General features: G+C 44.9%; 1 protein-coding gene across 1 annotated transcript in view; it reads right to left on the bottom strand.

The window, feature by feature from the left end:
• Window positions 1-1,996: 1,996 nt before the first annotated feature.
• Window positions 1,997-20,804, bottom strand: part of NDUFS6 (NADH:ubiquinone oxidoreductase subunit S6) — a 146,998-nt gene continuing 128,190 nt past the window's right edge. Inside the window, exon 4 of the mRNA XM_040433071.1 lies at window positions 1,997-2,137. Coding sequence (XP_040289005.1) covers window positions 2,069-2,137 — 69 coding nt within the window. The 3' untranslated portion in view covers window positions 1,997-2,068. The remainder of the gene's footprint in view (window positions 2,138-20,804) is intronic.

Raw genomic sequence — 20,804 nt, 5'->3', positions numbered from 1 at the left:
ATGCGCACTATAGCTTCCGGGACGCCGAGCGTGGTATGTCCTGGGAGGCTTTGCGGATAAGGAATAATACCCTGTGGACGCCTATTGATTCACCTGGGGGAGAGTCAATCCCATTTATTAGGCACTATATAAGACACATGTTGTATATTCACTGCATTGCTTGAAAAAGACCGAGGACGGTCGAAACGTCGCATCACCTTGCTGTTTTTATGGAATAAACCAACACCATATTTTTTACATATGACGAGTGCTGCGGATTTCTTTGTATTTCTCGGACGTTGGGATCATCAGCCATTCATTTCTATGGGGCCTGTGTTGCGTGAAAACCGCAGAATATAGAACATGCTGAGATTTTCACGCAAAGCACAAGTGATGCGTGAAAATCACTGCTCATCTGCACAGCCCCATTGAAGTGAATGGGTCCGAATTCAGTGTGGGTGCAATGCGTTCACGTCACGCATTGTACCCACGCGGAATTCTCGCCCGTGTGAAAAGGTCCTTACCCTTAGATTAGTAGTTGGAGAAACATATTTACACTCTTCTTTGGAAGCTATTGTTTTGCCACAGTCACAAAACCACATTCACTGCGTGGCTTTATACTGCTTCGGAAAATAAAACTACACTGGTTGCTAGGAGGAACAAGGTCAGATTTTTATTAAAGAGGTTGTCCAGGATTAAGGACTTTGTTCCATTAGTACAAGACAGACATACACATAACATACATCCCTGTCCTACCTTTTCCACATGTCTCTGAAGCCCCGTTTTCTTTGCCGGAAATGAAGTTTTCTTAGACTCTGTGACGTACCGGGTCCCTTGCAGGAGCGCTGAAGCCTCTTCTTCCGGCTGCTCAAAGAACCCGGTGACGTCATCGGCACTGATGGGCGGACTTAAGCGCTGCTCTAGGCAGTAAAATGGCTAGGGCAGCACTAAAGCCCGCCCATCAGAGCCTTTACCCGGCAGTGTGTTATTGTAAACAAAAGAGCCTTTGCCCTGCGCAATTTAGCGCAGAGCAAAGGAGAGCATCAGAGCATGAACTGCTCTGATGCTCAAGTCAGGGGGGGTGCCTGGGTGAAAATAAAGGTTTGTCCGGGTTCAACTCTGAACCCGGACAACCCATTTAAGTAGATACATTTAAATAGGGGTATTCCGGTTACAAGTTATCCTCTATTCACAGTGTAGGTGATAACTATCAGATCAGAGTATGCGGGCCCACTTTGGAGCAACCTGCAATGGATGGAGCAGCTGAAAAGCACACCGTTGCTCCATTGATTTGAAAGAAGAACCAGAGATAGCTGAGTGCTGTACTCTGCTATCTCCAGGATTTCCCTAGAAATGAATGGCGCGGCAGTGCCCTTCTCTGACCAGCCACTCACTCTATTTCGGGGGTCCACAGATATGATCGTTATCCCTATCCTGTGGATAGGGAATAACTTGTTATAACCGGAATACCCCTTTAAATATCCTCAGGATAGGTCATCAATACCTAAGTGGTGACGTTCCTACACCCAGTGAATGGCTGTGTTTGATACTGCAGCCGAGCCGCATTCACCTGAATGGGACTGAGCAGCACCTACTTCATGGTGTCCAATTTACATGAAGTCACTGGTCGCAACAAAAATGCATCACAGCTGCAATGAATCGCAGCTCCCTTAGGCAAGGTAGTCATAGAGACGCCCAGGAAGAGGCAGAGTCACCATTTTGGGCCGCGTACACCACGGTTTGCATAACGTACCAAGAAACATTAGGGCAGCGGGTGGTCATCTCACTTCCTTACTACTGCCAATTTGATACCAGTTTTTGTGGGTGGATAGTTTTGTGTAGGTTATGGATTCTTTTGTCAGAGTATAAAAGAAAAAAATATATATATATTCACCATGGTATATCTTCCATATGAATAATAATAATAATAATAATAATAATAATAAAAAAAAATAACAACAACAACAAAACTGACCTAAACAGAGGGGGAAAGGAACACAAAATGGAGGAGGCAAAATCTGATTAATCCAATATGTTTAATAGTTAAGGTTTTTACAAATGCAATAGATAGTTCATTAATGATTGATGACTAATGATGATGCTTCTGCAGAAATTGTAGCCCACAATATCCACAAGTTCCTGTTTTGTTTTCCTTGTCCTGTTGGGAAAAGGAGACAATAGTTAAACAAGTCAGCATTATCTACAGTAGTAATTGTTACAAAGTAGACAGCCAACAGTTCTATCTGTTGAATGTGTTGCTGGTTTATACAGCAAAGCTCATTATTGTACACTTAAAGGGGGCCTGTCACCAAAATGTGCAACACAATCTGACAGCAGCATGTTATAGAACAGTAGAAGCTGAGCAGATTGATGTACGGCATATTTTTGTGGGAAAAGGTTCAGTAAAACCTGTATTTTATACATTTATATCTTTGCTTTTTTGCAGCCCTGTGAAGACTTATCGGCACAAAAGGGAGGCATTATCAGTGACTGACAGCAGTGTGTATAAGTGTGCATACAGAGAAAGCTGTCAGTCACTGATAACCCCTCCCTCTGTCCACAGGAGGTAGAAAAAGCAGAGATATAAATGTAAAAATTATAGGTTTTACTGAATCTTTTCCCACAAAACGATATAGGAATCAGCTCAGCTTTTTCTGCTCTGTGATTTCAGATTGCATTGCATTTTTGGTGAGAGATCCCATTTAAATGGGTTCCCCTACTATTATTATATTCCTCTGTTAGATGATGCGAAATAGTTTTTCAACAGGAATCATCTAAAAATAAAATGTCTCTGTAGATATTATTATATCTCCCCAGGTGTTCTTTCGATTTCCTAATGTGTCTAGTGTCAGTGGTCACATATGCTCAGTCCCATTGTTTGGCGGGGAATGATTCCTAAAATTCTGCAGGCCAGCCAGTAAGACAAAGCACACTAGAAGCAAATTTTCAGCAGCACTGGACACATGATGTGGACGTTCAGTGGAGGCTCTTGGTGTGTCAACTGATCCAACTCAGACAGTAAGCAGCTCTAAAGCATGTGACATATATGTCTAATAATCCCATTCAATAGCTTTTAGTAAGCAGTATCTTATGAAAGTTGTAGTTAACACCCATAATAAATAACCATTACTAACCCATTACCCTTTCTAATATCAAACTAAATACTGGAAAGTGGTCAATACATAAAACCATTTCTAAACTGGAGCAGATTTACTAATACTGTCTAAGGCAGGGATGCTCAACCTGCGGCCCTCCAGCTGTTGTAAAACTACAATTCCCACGATGCCCTTCTGTAGGTTCATAGCTGTAAGCTGTCCGTGAATCATGGGAGTTGTAGTTTTGCAAGAGCTGAACCCGGGCATACCCACATTTTCACCCAGGCAGCCCCCCCCTAATATGAGCATCAGAGCATTTAATTTGCTCTGATGCTCTCCCTAGCCCTGCACTGGATCACGCAGGGCAAGGACTTTGTTTTTGTTTTTACACTGATAGGCGGAGGCTTCTGCCCAGCAGTGTAATCTGTGACATCACCGGCTCTGATGGGCGGGATTTAGCGCTGCCATAGCCGTTTTACAGGCAAAAGGAGAGCATTGGGGGCTCATATTAGGGGGGCTGCCTGGGTCAAAATGTGGGTATGTCCTGGTTCAGTTCTGAATCGGGACAACCACGTTAAAGCAGGGGTGCATAACCTGTGACCTGGGGACCATAGTCGGCCCCATCTACACACAGAAAAGCATGTTTGTGTGTGGATACTCAAGTGTAGTTTCCACTGCAAAGAGAAAATGAATTGCTCACAACTCAGGATAAGGACTCATGCTCATGACCGCGCCGTGTTTTGCGGTCCGCAAAACACAGATGCCAGTCATCTGCAATTTGCGTAACGAGTGGCCCATGATAGAAATGCAAAACGGACAATAGGACACGTTTAATTTTTTTGCAAAGCCACAGAACGGAGCAACGAATGTGGACAGCAAACCGAGTGCTGTCTGCATCTTTTGTGGCCATATTGAAGTGAATGGGTCTAAGTCCGAGCCGCATTTTGCGGACCCAAACAACAGTCATGTGCATGAGCCCTAAGAGACAGGCAAGTACTACTGATGCACTTTGTATGCATCTTTAGGGCCCTCATATCAGGGGAAAGGGGGTCCATTGATCCCCTGGTTGGCATTCCAGAAGGCAATATACGAGTTAGGCTACTTTCACACTTGCGTTCGGAGCGGATCCGTCTGGTGTCTGCACAGACGGATCCGCTCCTATAATACAAACTATGGTATCCGTTCCGAACGGATCCGTCTGCATTATCTTTCACAAAAAAATCTAAGTGTTAAAGTTAGTCAGACGGATCCGTCCAGACTTTGCATTGAAAGTCAATGGGGGACGGATCCGTTTGAAAATTGCACCATATTGTGTCAACTTCAAACGGATCCGTCCCCATTGACTTACATTGTAAGTCTGGACAGATCAGTTTGGCTCCACACGGCCAGGCGGACACCCGAACGCTGCAAGCTGTGTTCGGGTGTCCGCCTGCTGAGCGGAACGGAGGCCAAGCGGAGCCAGACTGAGGCATTCTGAGCGGATCCGCATCCACTTAGAATGCATTGGGGCTGGACGGATGCGTTCGGGGCCGCTTGTGAGATCCTTCAAACGGAACTCACAAGCGGAACCCCCGAACGCAAGTGTGAAAGTAGCCTTAGAAGTGGACATCTATCTGTATTGTAGTTTATAGATGTTGTGAAATGCTAAGCAGTTTCCACAACACCCATAATCTATGATTAAGGCTACATTCACATGACCGTATGTATTTTGAGGTCCTGGAAATAGAACCTGCAGCTATCAGACATTTAAGACATATACTTGTTACAAATGTCTCAGATGGTAATTCCCCTGTAAGTTTTAGGTTTGGGATACAGAGTGACGTGTCAAGATTGTCATGTTGCACTGCATGTGACCAACTGTGACACGACCGCCACAAAAATCCAACACTGCTGGATGTTTGCTCACAAGTCGCAAACAACTTTGCGAGCCATTGTATATACTGGGGCACTATTTGTGGGCTATTATATGTACTAGGGCATTATGTGGTGCCATGTCTACTACCCCTTCCCTCTCCCCCCTCTCATGCTAATGCATGTGAGCTAGGAGGTTTAAAGAGGTTGTAAGGGCTTTTTCTATTGATGACCTATCCTCAGAATAGGTCATTAATATCAGATCGGCAGGGGTCAGACACCTGGCACTCCCGCCGATCAGCTGTTTGAGGAGATGGTGCGCGCAGTGCGCATGTGCAGTCTCCCTTCTCTCTTCCTGTGTGCTGCTGCATGTCTGTGGCACAGCAGCAGTGGACAGGAATAGAGACGGTGTCAGACTCCCGCCGATCAAATATTGATGACCTATCCTGAGGATGGGTCATCAATACTAAAAGCCCAGACAACCCCTTATAGTGGTTGTCTCATCATAGACAATGGGGGCATATCGCTTCCGCAACCGCCCTCCAATCATTTTCTTGGGGCCAGTGAAAATAACAGAACCCTGGCTCGGCTATTTCCGTTGAGCCCATAGAAGTGAATGGGAGCCATGGCCGGTCATGCGTGGTGCGCTCCCATTCACTTCTATGGGGAGCCAGCCACCACCTTGCGGGGCTCTGTTCCCGATATAGGTGCAGGTCCCAGTAGTGGGACTCGCACCTATAAGACAATGGGGGCATATCCTAGCTATATGCCCCCTTTGTCTTTGTCTTTAAGAGGAAGAGGCTGGGTTCAGTGTGGATAACTTGTCTATGCAGACAGTGTAGCTATTTTGTTGACTGGAATCTCCAACTTACTAATAGTACAAATAAATTTTGTTACCACCGTGTGGAACTGTATTAGACTGAAGAATACTAAATATATGAAGAACAATCCTCCTCACTCCTAAATAGTGACATAGCTAGGCACATTGCCTTTCAGAGTCCTTGGAAAGCGGAGTTACAATCATGTGGATCTATAATAGACTGCAGAATAATACATTTACCAAGATAAATCTCCCTCATCGTGAAAATATATAAAAATATAAATCAAACAATGGTTATAGTTAGTGGGAGAAAGTGCCTGTTCTGGTGGAAACCGTCCCAATCTGTCAAAAATCTATCAGATCTTCCTTTCTAGTGATAGTCGTTATTACCCAAGCGTGTAAGGCTGTGCTCACATCACGTTTTTGTCCTACATTTAACGTATACACATGACATATATGTTACACAGCTTCCTCAGACGGATGTTATACAGTGGCATCCACTAAAGATGCTAGAAAAATGGACTGTTGTCAGGCGCTACTTAGGAGAAGTCTGGGATGCAGGACAGGACTAAAACTCCTAGCATGTCCAGATTGTTCTTATGGAACATCAGCAGATATTATAGGGGGAGGGGTATAAAAGGAAAGAAATACAACTCCCAGCATGTTCAGATTATGCTAAAGTGGGATTCAGCAAAGCAGGGAGGGAGATCATAGATCTGGGAGAGAATGTGACTGTGGGGAACAAGGGAAGGGACTACTATAGCACTGCAGGCACATTGATATGCCTGCATTTCAGTGCGGTTGGTTAAGCTCCACCCCTCTCCTGAGCTTTCAGCGTGTGTGTCTGTGTCATGTAACGCTTGGTTATCCAGCCGTTCTGTAGCCGAAGATGGGGGAGGACTATGTACGAACTAATAGAAAAAGTGCTTTTTGTGCAAGATCTCTCCTAAATTGTTTAAAGCATCAGTTTGGGGAACAGCTTGCAGACATAGTTTTGAGCACACATGGATTAACCAGTTCCCAACTGCCCAAAGACTATAAGCATCCTGGGCGGTCAGGATTCATCTCTGAATGGAAGTCTCTATGAAAAGCCCTACTTCTCTACTAGAGAAGGCAGGAACGGCCCCTACCTACCAGGTCACTGTATACACAGCACTGAACGAGTGCTGTGTATACAGATCAGGAGGCGCAATGCTGCCTCCTGCTCTGGCCCCTGCAGTCATGTGACTTCAAGGGCAGGGAGTCTGCAGGAGTTGCTGTACAACATTTTATACCTCTCTGGGTGCTGTATTCCCCCTGTAGCTAGGGCTACAATTTCAGCCCCAGATAAAGGATAAATCAGCAATTTAAATCTTGTGTTATTTCTTTTTTTTTTTAAAGAAAGAAATGGGTTTAAAAAAAAATACAAAAATTCAAGTGTAAAGCAAAGCACCCCTCCCCTCAGCAAGCCATGTATTATTTTTAGAGATGGGTGAAGTTTTCAAAAATTCGATTCAAACGCTTTGCTGAATTTCCCCCCAAAAATTTGCTTTGTTATGAATTTTGTAACTGCTCGTATTAACTGACCAAATAACTGAAGAGTAGACTCAGCCTTAGGCCTCTAAGGGTCCATTCACACGTCCGTTTTCTTCTTTCCTGATCTGTTCCGTTTTTTCAGGAACATATCAGGACCAGATCTGGACCCATTCATTTTCAATGGGTCCTGGAAAAAATCGGACAGCACAATGTGTGCTGTCCGTTTCCGTTGTTCCGTTCCGCATGTCCGTTTAAATATAAAACATGTCCTATTCTTGTCCTGAAAAATCGGATCCTGGACCAATACAAAGTCAATGGATCCGCAAAAAACGGAAGACATTCGTATGTCATTACGTATGTCATCCGTTTTATGCGGATTCCGTTCCTGGAAATTAGGCTTCCTCCCCAGTATTAAATGTGCCCCCCTCCCTCTATATTCATTGGTGGCCAGTGCGGCAGTGCGGATTCCCAGTAAGTTTTCTACAGATCTGATTTTTCACTTCGTGAAAAACTCAGATCCGACAGTATATTCTAACACAGAGGCGTTCCCATGGTGATGGGGACGCTTCTAGTTAGAATATACTGAGAACGGTGTACATGACTGCCCCCTGCTGCCTGGCAGCACCCGATCTCTTACAGGGGGCTGTGATCTGCACAATTAACCCCTCAGGTGCTGCGCCTGAGGGGTTAATTGTGCATATCATAGCCCCCTATAAGAGATAGGGTGCTGCCAGGCAGCAGGGGGCAGACCCCCCTCCCTCCCCAGTATTAAATGTGCCCAGTGCGGTCTCACCTCTCCCCCCCCCCCATCATTGGTGGCCAGTGCGGATTCCCAGTAATAATAAATGTGCCCAGTGTGGTCTCACCTCTCTTCCCCCCCCCCCCCATCATCGGTGGCAGTGCGGATTCCCAGTATTAATAAATGTGCCCAGTGCGGCCTCACCTCTCCCCCCCCCCCCCCATCGGTGGCAGTGCGTATTCCCAGTATTAATAAATGTGCCCAGTGCAGCCTCACCTCTCCCCCCCCCCATCATTGGTGGCAGTGCGGATTCCCAGTATTAATAAATGTGCCCAGTGCGGCCTCACCTCACCCCCCCCCCCCCATCATTGGTGGCAGCGGAGAGTACCGATCGGAGTCCCAGTTTAAATCGCTGGGGCTCCGATCGGTTACCATGGCAGCAAAGACGCTATTGCAGTCTTGGCTGCCATGGTTACTTAGCAATAAATACAAGCATTATACTTACCTGCGACTGCGAGCTGCGATGTGTGTCCGGCCGGGAGCTCCTCCTACTTGTAAGTGACAGGTCTGTGCTAAAAGCAATGCGCCGCACAGACCTTTCACTTACAAGTAGGAGGAGCTCCCGGCCGGTCAGACATCGCAGCTCGCAGTCGCAGGTAAGTATAATGCTTGTATTTATTGCTAAGTAACCATGGCAGCCAAGACTGCAATAGCGTCTTTGCTGCCATGGTAACCGATCGGAGCCCCGGCGATTTAAACTGGGACTCCGATCGGTACTCTCCGCTGCCACCAATGATGGGAAGGGGGGGGGGGGGGGGGAGAGGTGAGACCGCACTGGGCACATTTATTAATACTGGGGGAATCCGCACTGCCACCGATGATGGGGGGGGGGGAAGAGGTGAGACCGCACTGGGCACATTTATTAATACTGGGAATCCGCACTGGCCACCATTGATGGGGGGGGGGGGAGAGAGGTGAGGCCGCACTGGGCACATTTAATACAGGGGAGGGAGGGGGTCTGCCCCCTCCTGCCTGGCAGCACCTGATCTCTCACAGGGGGCTATGATTCGCACAATAATTGTGCGGATCACAGCCCCCTGTAAGAGATCGGGTGCTGCCAGGCAGCAGGGGGCAGTCATGGACACCGTTCTCAGTATATTCTAACTAGAAGCGTCCCCATCACCATGGGAACGCCTCTGTGTTAGAATATACTGTCGGATTTGAGTTTTCACATGTTTCCGTTTTTTGCAGATCCGCAAAAAACGGATGACATACGGAAACATTTTCAGGAACAACGGATCCGCAAAAAACGGACCGAAAATCGGGATGTAGAAAAATACGGACGTGTGAATGTAGCCTAATACTACTTTTCAGTTAATATGGCACTGGTGTTAGTGAGTGATTTAGTCTATATCTCTATATTATTGGTTGAATTTTCAATATTACTAACTACATCTTTAAGAGAGATGGGCTAATATAATACATGCGGATCTTGAGCTCAGTGGGGCTATCATTCTCACAGCATTGATCTGCACTGTTTTATTATTCTCTATATTTATGTATTGTATGTCTTTTTGGATATGATATAATAAAGAAAATTTTTGTATTACGTGTGGTTTTTGTAATTTGGTTGTGTACATTATTAATGACTCAAACCCCCCAATTGTAAAGTGTTGTTGAATATATTGGCACTATATAAATATAGATTATTATTGCACTCAATTTTGGCTCATAGACAACATTAAATACCCCTTAGGGAATGGGACGAGAACTCATAAGTATACTGCGCCGCTGCTAAAAGCTAGGCGTCGTGCAGGTAAACACTAAGACCTCTTTCACACGGGCGTTACGGATTGGGGCCGGATAGGACGCGGGTGCGTGGCGGGGAAATCGTGTGGGTGAGCACACAATTTCAGTCAGTTTTGACTGCGATTGCATTGCGTGGTTCAGTTTTTTCCGCGCGAGTGCAATGCGTTTTGCACACGCGTGAGAAAAAACTGAATGTGGTACCCAGACCCGAACTTCTTCAATGAAGTTCGGGTTTGGGTTAGTTGTAGTGTAGATTTTCCCTTATAACATGGTTATAAGGGAAAGTAATAACATTGTTTAATACAGAAAGCTTAGTAGAAGGTCAATTGAAGGTTAAAAAAAAAAAAATAATAATAACTCACCTCCTCCATAGCTGCCGGTCTCTGCTCTTTCTTCAGGACCTGTGGTGACGTCACTGAGCTCATCACATGGTCCAATCACAAGGTCCATCACCACGGTGATGGATCATGTGATTGGACCATGTGATGTGACGTCACCACAGGTCCTTTAGCTGGGAGCTCATGATTAAAGAAGTAAGAAGAGATCGGCGGATCAAGAGGAGGAGGTGAGTTAATTTATTTTTTTTTTTTTTAATCCCGCAATCCACATTTTACTTAGCATTCTGTATTGAGAACGCTATTATTTTCCCTTATAACAATGTTATAAGGGAAAATAATAAAGATCGGGTCCCCATCCCGATCGTCACCTAGCAACCATGCGTGAAAATCGCACCGCTTGCGATTTTCACGCAGCCCCATTCACTTCTATGGGGCCTGCGTTGCATGAAAAACGCACAAAATAGAGCATGCTGCGATTTTCACGCAATGCACAAGTGATGCGTGGAAATCACCGCTCATGTGCACAGCCCCTAAAGAGGATAAAGTATTTGGATGACCCCGTCAAAACAGCTGATCGGCAAGGGTAGGACAGCAAGATTGACACTACAAAACCCCTTTAACCCGATAGTGACCAAGTACTGTATTTATACGTCTCTTTGTTATCGGCTTTACACTGATCGGGCGGGCACAGTAGCTGTGCTCGCATGATCAGTACAGGGGCCAGCATTGGTAAAAACACAGATGCCAGCGTATTAACCCTTTATATGGCTCGGTCAAAACGGACTGCAGCTTGAATGGGGTTTGCAGAGGGAGGGGGCTCCCTCTCTGACCCCATCCGGCCCACTGCGCTGTGACAGGGAGCAGATGGCTGCTAAGGAAGCCCGATGCCTTCCACAGGCTTCAAGTACGTTATAGTGGCGTAGTATTCAAAATGCTGACACCTGTTTTTACAGTAAAGAAGCTTTGACGCTTCTGGAGACTGAACTTTTTCTTCAGCAGTCGGAGGCAGTGCCCCCTTGTCTTTGTTAATCATGTCCCCCCTTAGACGTCTCTTCTCAAGACTAAATACATTTATTTTAATCTTTCTTCATAACCAAGACCCTCCATGCCCCTTATCGGTTTAGTTGCTCTCCTCTGTACTTTTTCTGGCTGCAGAGCGTCCTTTCTATGGACTGGTGGCCAGAACTTAACTGCATATTCCAGATGAGACCGCAACAACATTTTGGTAATATTACATCCCTGCCTAGTCCATGCCTCGTTTAATGCATGACAATATCCTGGTAGCCTAAAAAGCAGATTGACATTGTATGCTGTAGTTTAATCTACAAGGACACCCAAATCCTTCTCTATAAGTGACTCTCCCAGCGTTACATCCCCTAGGACATATGAAGCACAGAGATTATTACTACCAAGATGCCTAACTTTACATTTATCCACATTGAACCTCATTTGCCAAGTTGGTGCCCAATCACTCAGAGTGTCCAAGTCAGCTTGTATTTTATGGACGTCTTCCATAGACTGTACAGTTCTACATAGCTTAGAGTCATCTCCAAAAATAGAAATGGTGCTATTAATCCCATCCTCGATATCATTAATAAATAAATTAAATAATAGATGACCCAGCACTGAACCTTGCGGTACACCACTTATAATCCGGGACCATTCTGAATAGGAACCATTGACCACAACTCTCTAGACATGGTCCTTTAGCCAGTTTTCAATCGAATTATAAACTATACTTTCCAAGCCTATAGACCTTAGTTTACCTATTAACCACCTCAGCCCCCAGTGCTTAAACACCCTGAAAGACCAGGCCACTTTTTACACTTCTGACCTACACTACTTTCACCGTTTATTGCTCGGTCATGCAACTTACCACCCAAATGAATTTTACCTCCTTTTCTTCTCACTAATAGAGCTTTCATTTGGTGGTATTTCATTGCTGCTGACATTTTTACTTTTTTTGTTATTAATCGAAATTTTCACTTTCAGTTGTAAAATTTTGCAAAAAAAACGTCATCCATATATAAATTTTGCTCTAAATTTATTGTTCTACATGTCTTTGATAAAAAAAAAATGTTTGGGTAAAAAAAAAATGGTTTGGGTAAAAGTTATAGCGTTTACAAACTATGGTACAAAAATGTGAATTTCCGCTTTTTGAAGCAGCTCTGACTTTCTGAGCACCTGTCATGTTTCCTGAGGTTCTACAATGCCCAGACAGTACAAACACCTCACAAATGACCCCATTTCGGAAAGTACACACCCTAAGGTATTCGCTGATGGGCATAGTGAGTTCATAGAACTTTTTATTTTTTGTCACAAGTTAGCGGAAAATGATGATTTTTTTTTTCTTACAAAGTCTCATATTCCACTAACTTGTGACAAAAAATAAAAAATTCTAGGAACTCGCCATGCCCCTCACGGAATACCTTGGGGTGTCTTCTTTCCAAAATGGGGTCACTTGTGGGGTAGTTATACTGCCCTGGCATTTTTCCAGGGGCCCTAATGTGTGGTAAGTAGGTAAATGACCTGTGAAATCCGAAAGGTGCTCTTTGGAATGTGGGCCCCTTTGCCCACCTAGGCTGCAAAAAAGTGTCACACATCTGGTATCTCCGTACTCAGAAGAAGGTGGGGAATGTGTTTTGTGGTGTCATTTTACATATACCCATGCTGGGTGAGAGAAATATCTTGGCAAAAGACAACTTTTCCCATTTTTTTATACAAAGTTGGCATTTGACCAAGATATTTATCTCACCCAGCATGGGTATATGTAAAAAGACACCCCAAAACACATTCCTCAACTTCTCCTGAATACAGAGATACCAGATGTGTGACACTTTTTTGCAGCCTAGGTGGGCAAAGGGGCCCAAATTCCTTTTAGGAGGGCATTTTTAGACATTTGGATACCAGACTTCTTCTCACGCTTTGGGGCCCCTAAAATCCCAGGGCAGTATAAATACCCCACATGTGACCCCATTTTGGAAAGAAGACACCCCAAGGTATTCAATGAGGGGCATGGCGAGTTCATTAAAAAAAAAAAAAATTTGGCACAAGTTAGCGGAAATTGATTTTTTTGATTTTGTTCTCACAAAGTCTCCCTTTCCGCTAACTTGGGACAAAAATTTCAATCTTTCATGGACTCAATATGCCCCTCAGCGAATACCTTGGGGTGTCTTCTTTCCAAAATGGTGTTATTTGTGGGGTGTTTGTACTGCCCTGGCATTTGAGGGTCTCCGCAATCATTACATGTATGCCCAGCATTAGGAGTTTCTGCTATTCTCCTTATATTGAGCATTGAGATTTTTTTTTTCCGTTCAGCCTCTGGGCTGAAAGAAAAAAAAATGAACGGCACAGATTTCTTCATTCGCATCGATCAATGTGGATAAAAAAATCTCTGCCAAAAAAAGAAAAAGGAGGGGAAAGGCGTCTGCCCAACATCCATACCCACTTCAGCTCGTATGCCCTGGCAAACCAGATTTCTCCATTCACATCAATCGATGTGGATGAATAAATCATTGCCGGGATTTTTTTTTTTATATATACAAAGTGTTTGCCAAAGTATATGAACACCGCCACCTCCTCAGCTCATATGCCTCGGCAAACATATCTTTTACTGCAGAGGAGAAATCTCGTCTTGCAGCGCCGCATACACCGACTTGCGTGTAATCTGACAGCAGCGCAATGCTTCTGTCCGAATGCACATCAGTGCTGCAGCTGGTCGATCGGTTGGTCCACCTGGAAGGTAAAAAAAACAAAACAAAAAAGAAAAAACCAGGCCGCAAAGCAATAACTTTATTAACTTTAGAACAGAACATATTAACTTTTTTAAACTTTTTTAACTTTTTTACTTACCGGTAATTTTTTTTTTTGTTTCGTTTTTTTTACCTTTATAGAACAAACCTCTCCTTCCCCATGGGACAATGTGCAAAGCGCAAATCGCCCAAAGATGTTGCGAAGTACGTTATGCACTTTATCCCAGGTGAAAGGAGAGGTTTGCAGCAGCTGAGAGTAAAAGGGTTCTAATAGCCCTGTGTGCCTGTCCTGTGAGATGCAATCCCTATGCTAGGTGTACCTGTGTGTGGTACTTCCGGAAACACTCACCAAAGCATAGGGCAGGGTGGTCAGGACAGTCAGGACAGAAAAAGCGGGTGTCACGCCTTATTCCACTCCTGCTACAGACACGACATCTTTTTCGGGGTGACGGTTGGGTTGAGGTACCAGGAACGACACTGGGGAAATGTCGCTCGTGTAGACGGCTAACTACACTGGTGGATGGGGCCACGGAACCTCCTGGGTAAAGGAGGTTCTCGATGATCTCTTCCTGGAATTTGAGGAAAGATCGTGTTCTCCCAGCCTTACTGTAGAGAAGAAAACTATTGTACAGCGCCAAATGAATTAAATATACAGACACCTTCTTATACCAGCGTCTGGTTCTGCGGGAAACTAAATACGGAGACAACATCTGGTCATTGAAGTCCACCCCTCCCATGAGCGCATTATAGTCGTGGACACAGAGGGGCTTTTCAATGACACGGGAAGCTCGCTCAATTTGGATTGTCGTGTCTGCATGAATGGAGGAGAGCTTGTAAACGTCATGCTTGTCTCTCCATTTCACCGCAAGCAGTTCTTCGTTACACAAGGCAGCCCTCTCCCCCCTTGCAAGACGGGTGGTTACAAGCTGTTGGGGGAAGCCCACGCGACTAGTTCGCGCGGTGCCACAGGCGCAAATCCGTTCTAGAAACAAATGCCTAAAGAGGGCCACACTTGTGTAAAAATTGTCCACATAAAGATGGTACCCCTTGCCGAATAAGGGTGACACCAAGTCCCAGACTGTCTTCCCACTGCTCCCCAGGTAGTCAGGGCAACCAACCGGCTCCCGGGTCTGATCTTTTCCCTCATAGATCCGAAATTTGTGGGTATAGCCTGTGGCCCTTTCACAGAGCTTATACAATTTGACCCCATACCGGGCACGCTTGCTTGGGATGTACTGTTTGAAGCCAAGGCGCCCGGTAAAATGTATTAGGGACTCGTCTACGCAGATGTTTTGCTCGGGGGTATACAAATCTGCAAATTTCTGGTTTAAATGGTCTATGAGGGGCCGAATTTTGTGGAGCCGGTCAAAAGCTGGGTGGCCTCTGGGACGGGAGGTGGTGTTGTCGCTAAAATGCAGGAAACGGAGGATGGCCTCAAATCGTGCCCTGGACATAGCAGCAGAGAACATGGGCATGTGATGAATCGGGTGCGTTGACCAATATGACCGCAATTCATGCTTTTTTGTCAGGCCCATGTTGAGGAGAAGGCCCAAAAAAATTTTAAGTTCGGAAACTTGGACTGGTTTCCACCGGAAAGGCTGGGCATAAAAGCTTCCCGGGTTGGCGGATATAAATTGTGTGGCATACTGGTTGGTCTCTGCCACGACTAAGTCCAAGAGCTCCGCAGTCAAGAACAGCTCAAAAAATCCCAGGGCCGAACCGATTTGAGCCGTCTCAACCCGAACTCCAGACTGGGCGGTGAAAGGGGGAACTACAGGTGCGGCTGAAGTTGGTGACTGCCAATCAGGGTTCGCCAGCACCTCAGGGATTCTAGGGGCTCTACGGGCCTGTCTGTGCGGTGGCTGCGACGGGGTAACTAGTGCACGTGCCACCGTACCAGCTTCAACTGCCCTTCTGGTGCTCGCCACGTCACCATGTTGTACGGCAGTGCTGGTACTAGGTCCAGGGAGGGCTGCGCTGCTGGTGTATGCCTCACCACGTGATCCGGCAGCGACAGCCCCACTCTGCTGCTCTTGAAGCGGATCCTGCATAACCTGTGGTCTAGCGACACGGGGCCGGTTACGCCTGGTGCTGCCAGGGACCTCCACCTCCTCGTCCGAACTTTGGGTCAGAGAGCCACTGCTTTCCACAGGTTCATATTCTGACCCGCTAGATTCATCAGATGAGGGTTCCCACTCCTCATCCGACTGGGTCAGAATCCTGTAGGCCTCTTCAGAAGAATACCCCCTGTTTGACATTTTGGACTACTAAATTTAGGGGTATTCCCTGAGACTACCCAAGAAAAAAAGCAAGCCTGTCTTACAAAGGGGAGGCTAGCGAAGTACCGGAGGCCGCTGCGGTTGATAAAAAATATCAAAACAGATTTTTTTATCGCCGCAGTGCGTGTAAAATGAATGTGCAGTGATCAAAAAATATATATTTTTTGTCACTGCGGTGGGGCGGGCGTGGGTGAACGCAAGTGTGGGCGACCGATCAGGCCTGATCGGGCAAACACTGCGTTTTGGGTGGAGGGCGAGCTAAGGTGACACTAATACTATTATAGATCTGACCGTGATCAGTTTTGATCACTTACAGATACTATAAAAGTACAAATGCTGATTAGCGATACGCTATTCAGCGAATAAAAGTGACTGCGGTGGGGTGGGCGCTAACTGACGCTAACTACCTAACCAAGGGGCCTAAACTATCCCTAAAACCTAACAGCCAATACCAGTGAAAAAAAAAAAAGTGACAGTTTACACTGATCACTTTTTTTCCTTTCACTAGTGATTGACAGGGGCGATCAAAGGGGTGATCAAAGGGTTAATTGGGGTGCAGGGAGGTGATCAGGGGCTACAGTGAAGTGTTTGGTGTACTCACAGTTCAGTCTGCTTCTCTGCTGGATCCAACCGACGAAAAGGACCAGCAGGGAAGCCATATAACAGATCATATTTACTAATATGATCTGTTATATGACTTTTGATTGGATTTTTTGAAAATCGCCAGCCTGCCAGCCAATGATCGTTGCTGGCAGGCTGGTGACGAACTTCTTCTTTGAATTTTGCCGGCCCGCGATGCGCATGCGCGGGCCGGCTTTGAGCGAAATCTCGCGTCTCGCGAGATGACGCGTATATGCGTGATTGTGCGCAGCGCTGCCACCTCCGGAACGCGAATCTGCGTACAGCGGTCCGGAGGTGGTTAAACGTCTATGAGGGATAGTATAACTGATCTATAAATACCTGTAGAGGACCTATATCCTTTTTTTAATATGGGCACCAAATTTGCCTTGCGCCAATCACTTGGCACTGTATCAGTACCTAGAGAATCTGAAAAAATTATAAACAGGGGCACAGCAATGACTGAACTGAGCTCTTGGGTGTAATCCATCTGGACCCAGAGCCTTGTTCACATTTACCTTATTTAACTTGTCTTGGACCATATCTACAGTTAGCCAATTGAGTATATTACTGGATGTACTAACAGTCCCAGCACCACAGATATCAGCTCCTTTCTTTCCTTTTGTATATACTGTACAGAGCCAGCGGTCCAGATGGCGACCAAAATTGTCGCCAATGCACCTTAAAATTTGCAGATGGCGACAAGACTTTTTAGTCTTATTGTCATTTGCGAGTGGACCGCAGCGCTGCAGCTGAAGAGATACTTTTAGACCCGGATGGTATCTGTTTGAGAACATGGCAAGCGCTGCTCTCAGTACGTGCTAATGTTCTCCTCAGCAGCACGGGAGGAGGCGGCAGTCCAATGAAGGTTAACTGTGGCCACTGCGCTGAGGGGGTTAATTGCCAGAGATCGCAGTGCGATGTCATAGAGGGCGGGTGCCGGGTATGTGATACCGCTGCCGTCACCTGCTGCCTACACTTAAATTAATGTGTTAATTATATTCATTGGTGGCACAGTGCGCCCCCAACCCCCCCCCCCAGTATTATAACTATTAAAATCATTGGTGGCACCTCCCCCATTGTTATATTCATTAGTGGCAGTGGCAACAGGGTCCCCTCCCCTCCTCCTCATTGGTGGTGCAGTGGCAGCTTCTGATCGGAACCCCAGCAGTGTAATCCTGGGGCTCAGATCTGTTACCATGGCAGCCAGGATGCTACTGAAGCCCTGGCTGCCATAGTCAGCTCCCTGATGCTGTGTGTACGATGCACAGGGCAGCAGGGAGAGTGTGAAGTCCTAGTCACCCTAATACAGATCTATTAGGGTGAATAGGATAAGGGTTCTAGCCCCTAAGAGGGCTAATAGTAAAAAAGAAAAGTTTAAAAAACAAACACCAAAATATTAAGTTTTAATGACCCCCTTTCCCAATTTTACATATAAGATATATAAACAATAAATAAACATATTAAATATCGCCAGTGCGAACTATTAAAATATAAAAGAAATATCTCCGATGCGATGACCGCCATAACAGAAATTTTTTTTTTTATTAATACCGCATGATTCGCCATTTTTTTGTCATTGTCGATTATAGGCCGGACGTTCCATAAAATGCGGAATGCACACTGCTTTTTTAGTGTTTTCTTTTTTTTTCGTGTGGTATCAAATGGTATCGAGTATCGCAATACTTTTTTTTATGGTATCGAAATTGAATTTAAATTTTGGTATCACAACAACCCTAGTGGGGATAGTTTATTTTAACCCAGTCTGTGTCACATATAGAAGAATTTTGGTTTGAAACGCCCTTAAAAAAAAAAAAATTTACTCCTTAACCTCTTCAGGACACAGGGCGTACCGGTACGCCCTGATGTCCTGGTACTTAAGGACACAGGGCATACGAGTACGTCCTGTGTACTTCCGATCACCGCCGCCCGGCGGGCGATGATCGGAACCCGGTGCCTGCTCAAATCATTGAGCAGGCACCTCGGCTAACTGCGCGGCGGGGTCCCGAGACCCCCCGTGACGGTGATCGCCGCAAACCGCAGGTCAATTCAGACCTGCGGTATGCGGCGGCCATCGGGTCCCCATGCGGCTGTAGGGGGGACCCGATGGCATGGAAGGCATCGCGCTGCCTTCCTGTGACGTGCCTGTGAGATCCAGACCCCTGGATCTCACAGGCCGGAAGCTGTATGAGTAATACACACAATATTACTCATACAGCCAATGCATTCCAATACAGAAGTATTGGAATGCATTGTTAAGGATTAGACCCCCAAAAGTTCAAGTCCCAAAGTGGAACAAAAAATAAAGTGAAAAAAGTTGAAAAAATAAAAGTTTTCTCCCCAAAAAATGAAAAGTTTCAAGTAAAAATAAACAAAAACGTCATTTTCCCCAAATAAAGTAAGAAAAAATAGGAAAAAAAAAAAAAGTATACATATTAGGTATCGCCGCATCCGTATCGACCGGCTCTATAAACATATCACATGATCTAACCCCTCAGATGAACATCGTAAAAAAATAAAAAAATGTGCTAAATAAACAATTTTTTTGTCACCTTACTTTACAAAAAGCACAACAGCAAGCGATCAAACAGGCGTTTGCCCACCAAAATAGTACCAATCTAACCATCACCTTATCCCGCAAAAAATGAGCCCCTACCTGAGACAATCGCCCCAAAAAAATTAAAAAAAATATTGCTCAGAATATGGAGACACTAAAACATAATTTCTTTTGTTTTAAAAAAACTGTTATTGTGTAAAACTTACATAAATAAAAAGTATACATATTAGGTATCGCCGTGTCCGTATCGTCCGGCTCTATAAAAATATCACATGACCTAACCCCTCAGATGAACACCGTAAAAAATAAAAACTGTGCTAAATAAACAATTTTTTTGTCACCTTATATCACAAAAAGTGTAATAGCAAGCGATCAAAAAGTCATATGCACCCCAAAATAGTGCCAATCGAACGGTCATCTCATCCCGCAAAAAATTAGACCCTACCTAAGATAATCGCCCAAAAACTGAAAAAACTATGGCTCTCAGAATATGGAGACACTAAAGCATGATTTTTTTTTTGTTTCAAAAATGAAATCATTGTGTGTTTTACATAAATTAAAAAAAGTATACATATTAGGTATCGCAGCGTCCGTGACAACCTGGTCTATAAAAATATCACATGATCTAACCTGTCAGATGAATATTGTAAATAACAAAAAATAAAAACGGTGCCAAAACAGCTATTTCTTGTTACCTTGCCTCACAAAAAGTGTAATTAATATAGAGCAAACAAAAATCATATGTACCCTAAAATAGTACCAACAATACTGCCACCCTATCCTGTAGTTTCTAAAATGGGGTAACTTTTTTGGAGTTTCTACTCTAGGGGTGCATCAGGGGGGCTTCAAATGGGACATGGTGAAAAAAAAAAAACAGTGCAGCAAAACCTGCCTTCCAAAAACCGTATGGCATTCCTTTCCTTCTGCGCCCTGCCGTGTGCCCGTACAGCGGTTTATGACCACATATGGGGTGTTTCTGTAAACTACAGAATCAGGGCCATAAATATTGAGTTTGGTTTGGCTGTTTACCCTTGCTTTGTAACTGGAAAAAAATTCTCTCTATACAGGAAAGACAGAGAAGGCAAGAAGGGGGGAGGGGTGGCCCTGTATGTGAAAGATAACATAAAATCTAATTTGATACAAGTTAGCGAGAACAATTTAGAGTCAGTTTGGGTTACCGTGCAGCTTGATAATCATAAGGTAACTCGTGTAGGTGTGATATATAGACCACCTAGCCAAGTCAAAGAATTAGATGATCTACTAGTTGAGGAAATAGCTAAAATGACATTGAAGGGGGAAGTTATCATTATGGGAGACTTCAATCTTCCAGATGTAAACTGGAAAACCAAAATAGCTAGTTCTGCCAGGAGTACAGATATTCTAAATTCCCTACTGGGATTATCTCTACAGCAAGTAGTGGAGGAGCCAACCCGGAAGGAGGCCATTTTAGAT

This window comes from Bufo bufo, chromosome 5 (genome assembly GCF_905171765.1).
Source record: "Bufo bufo chromosome 5, aBufBuf1.1, whole genome shotgun sequence".
NCBI classification, from domain to species: domain Eukaryota; kingdom Metazoa; phylum Chordata; class Amphibia; order Anura; family Bufonidae; genus Bufo; species Bufo bufo.
The sequence above is the reverse complement of the archived record's forward strand: the minus strand, read 5'-3'. Positions and strand labels throughout refer to the sequence as shown.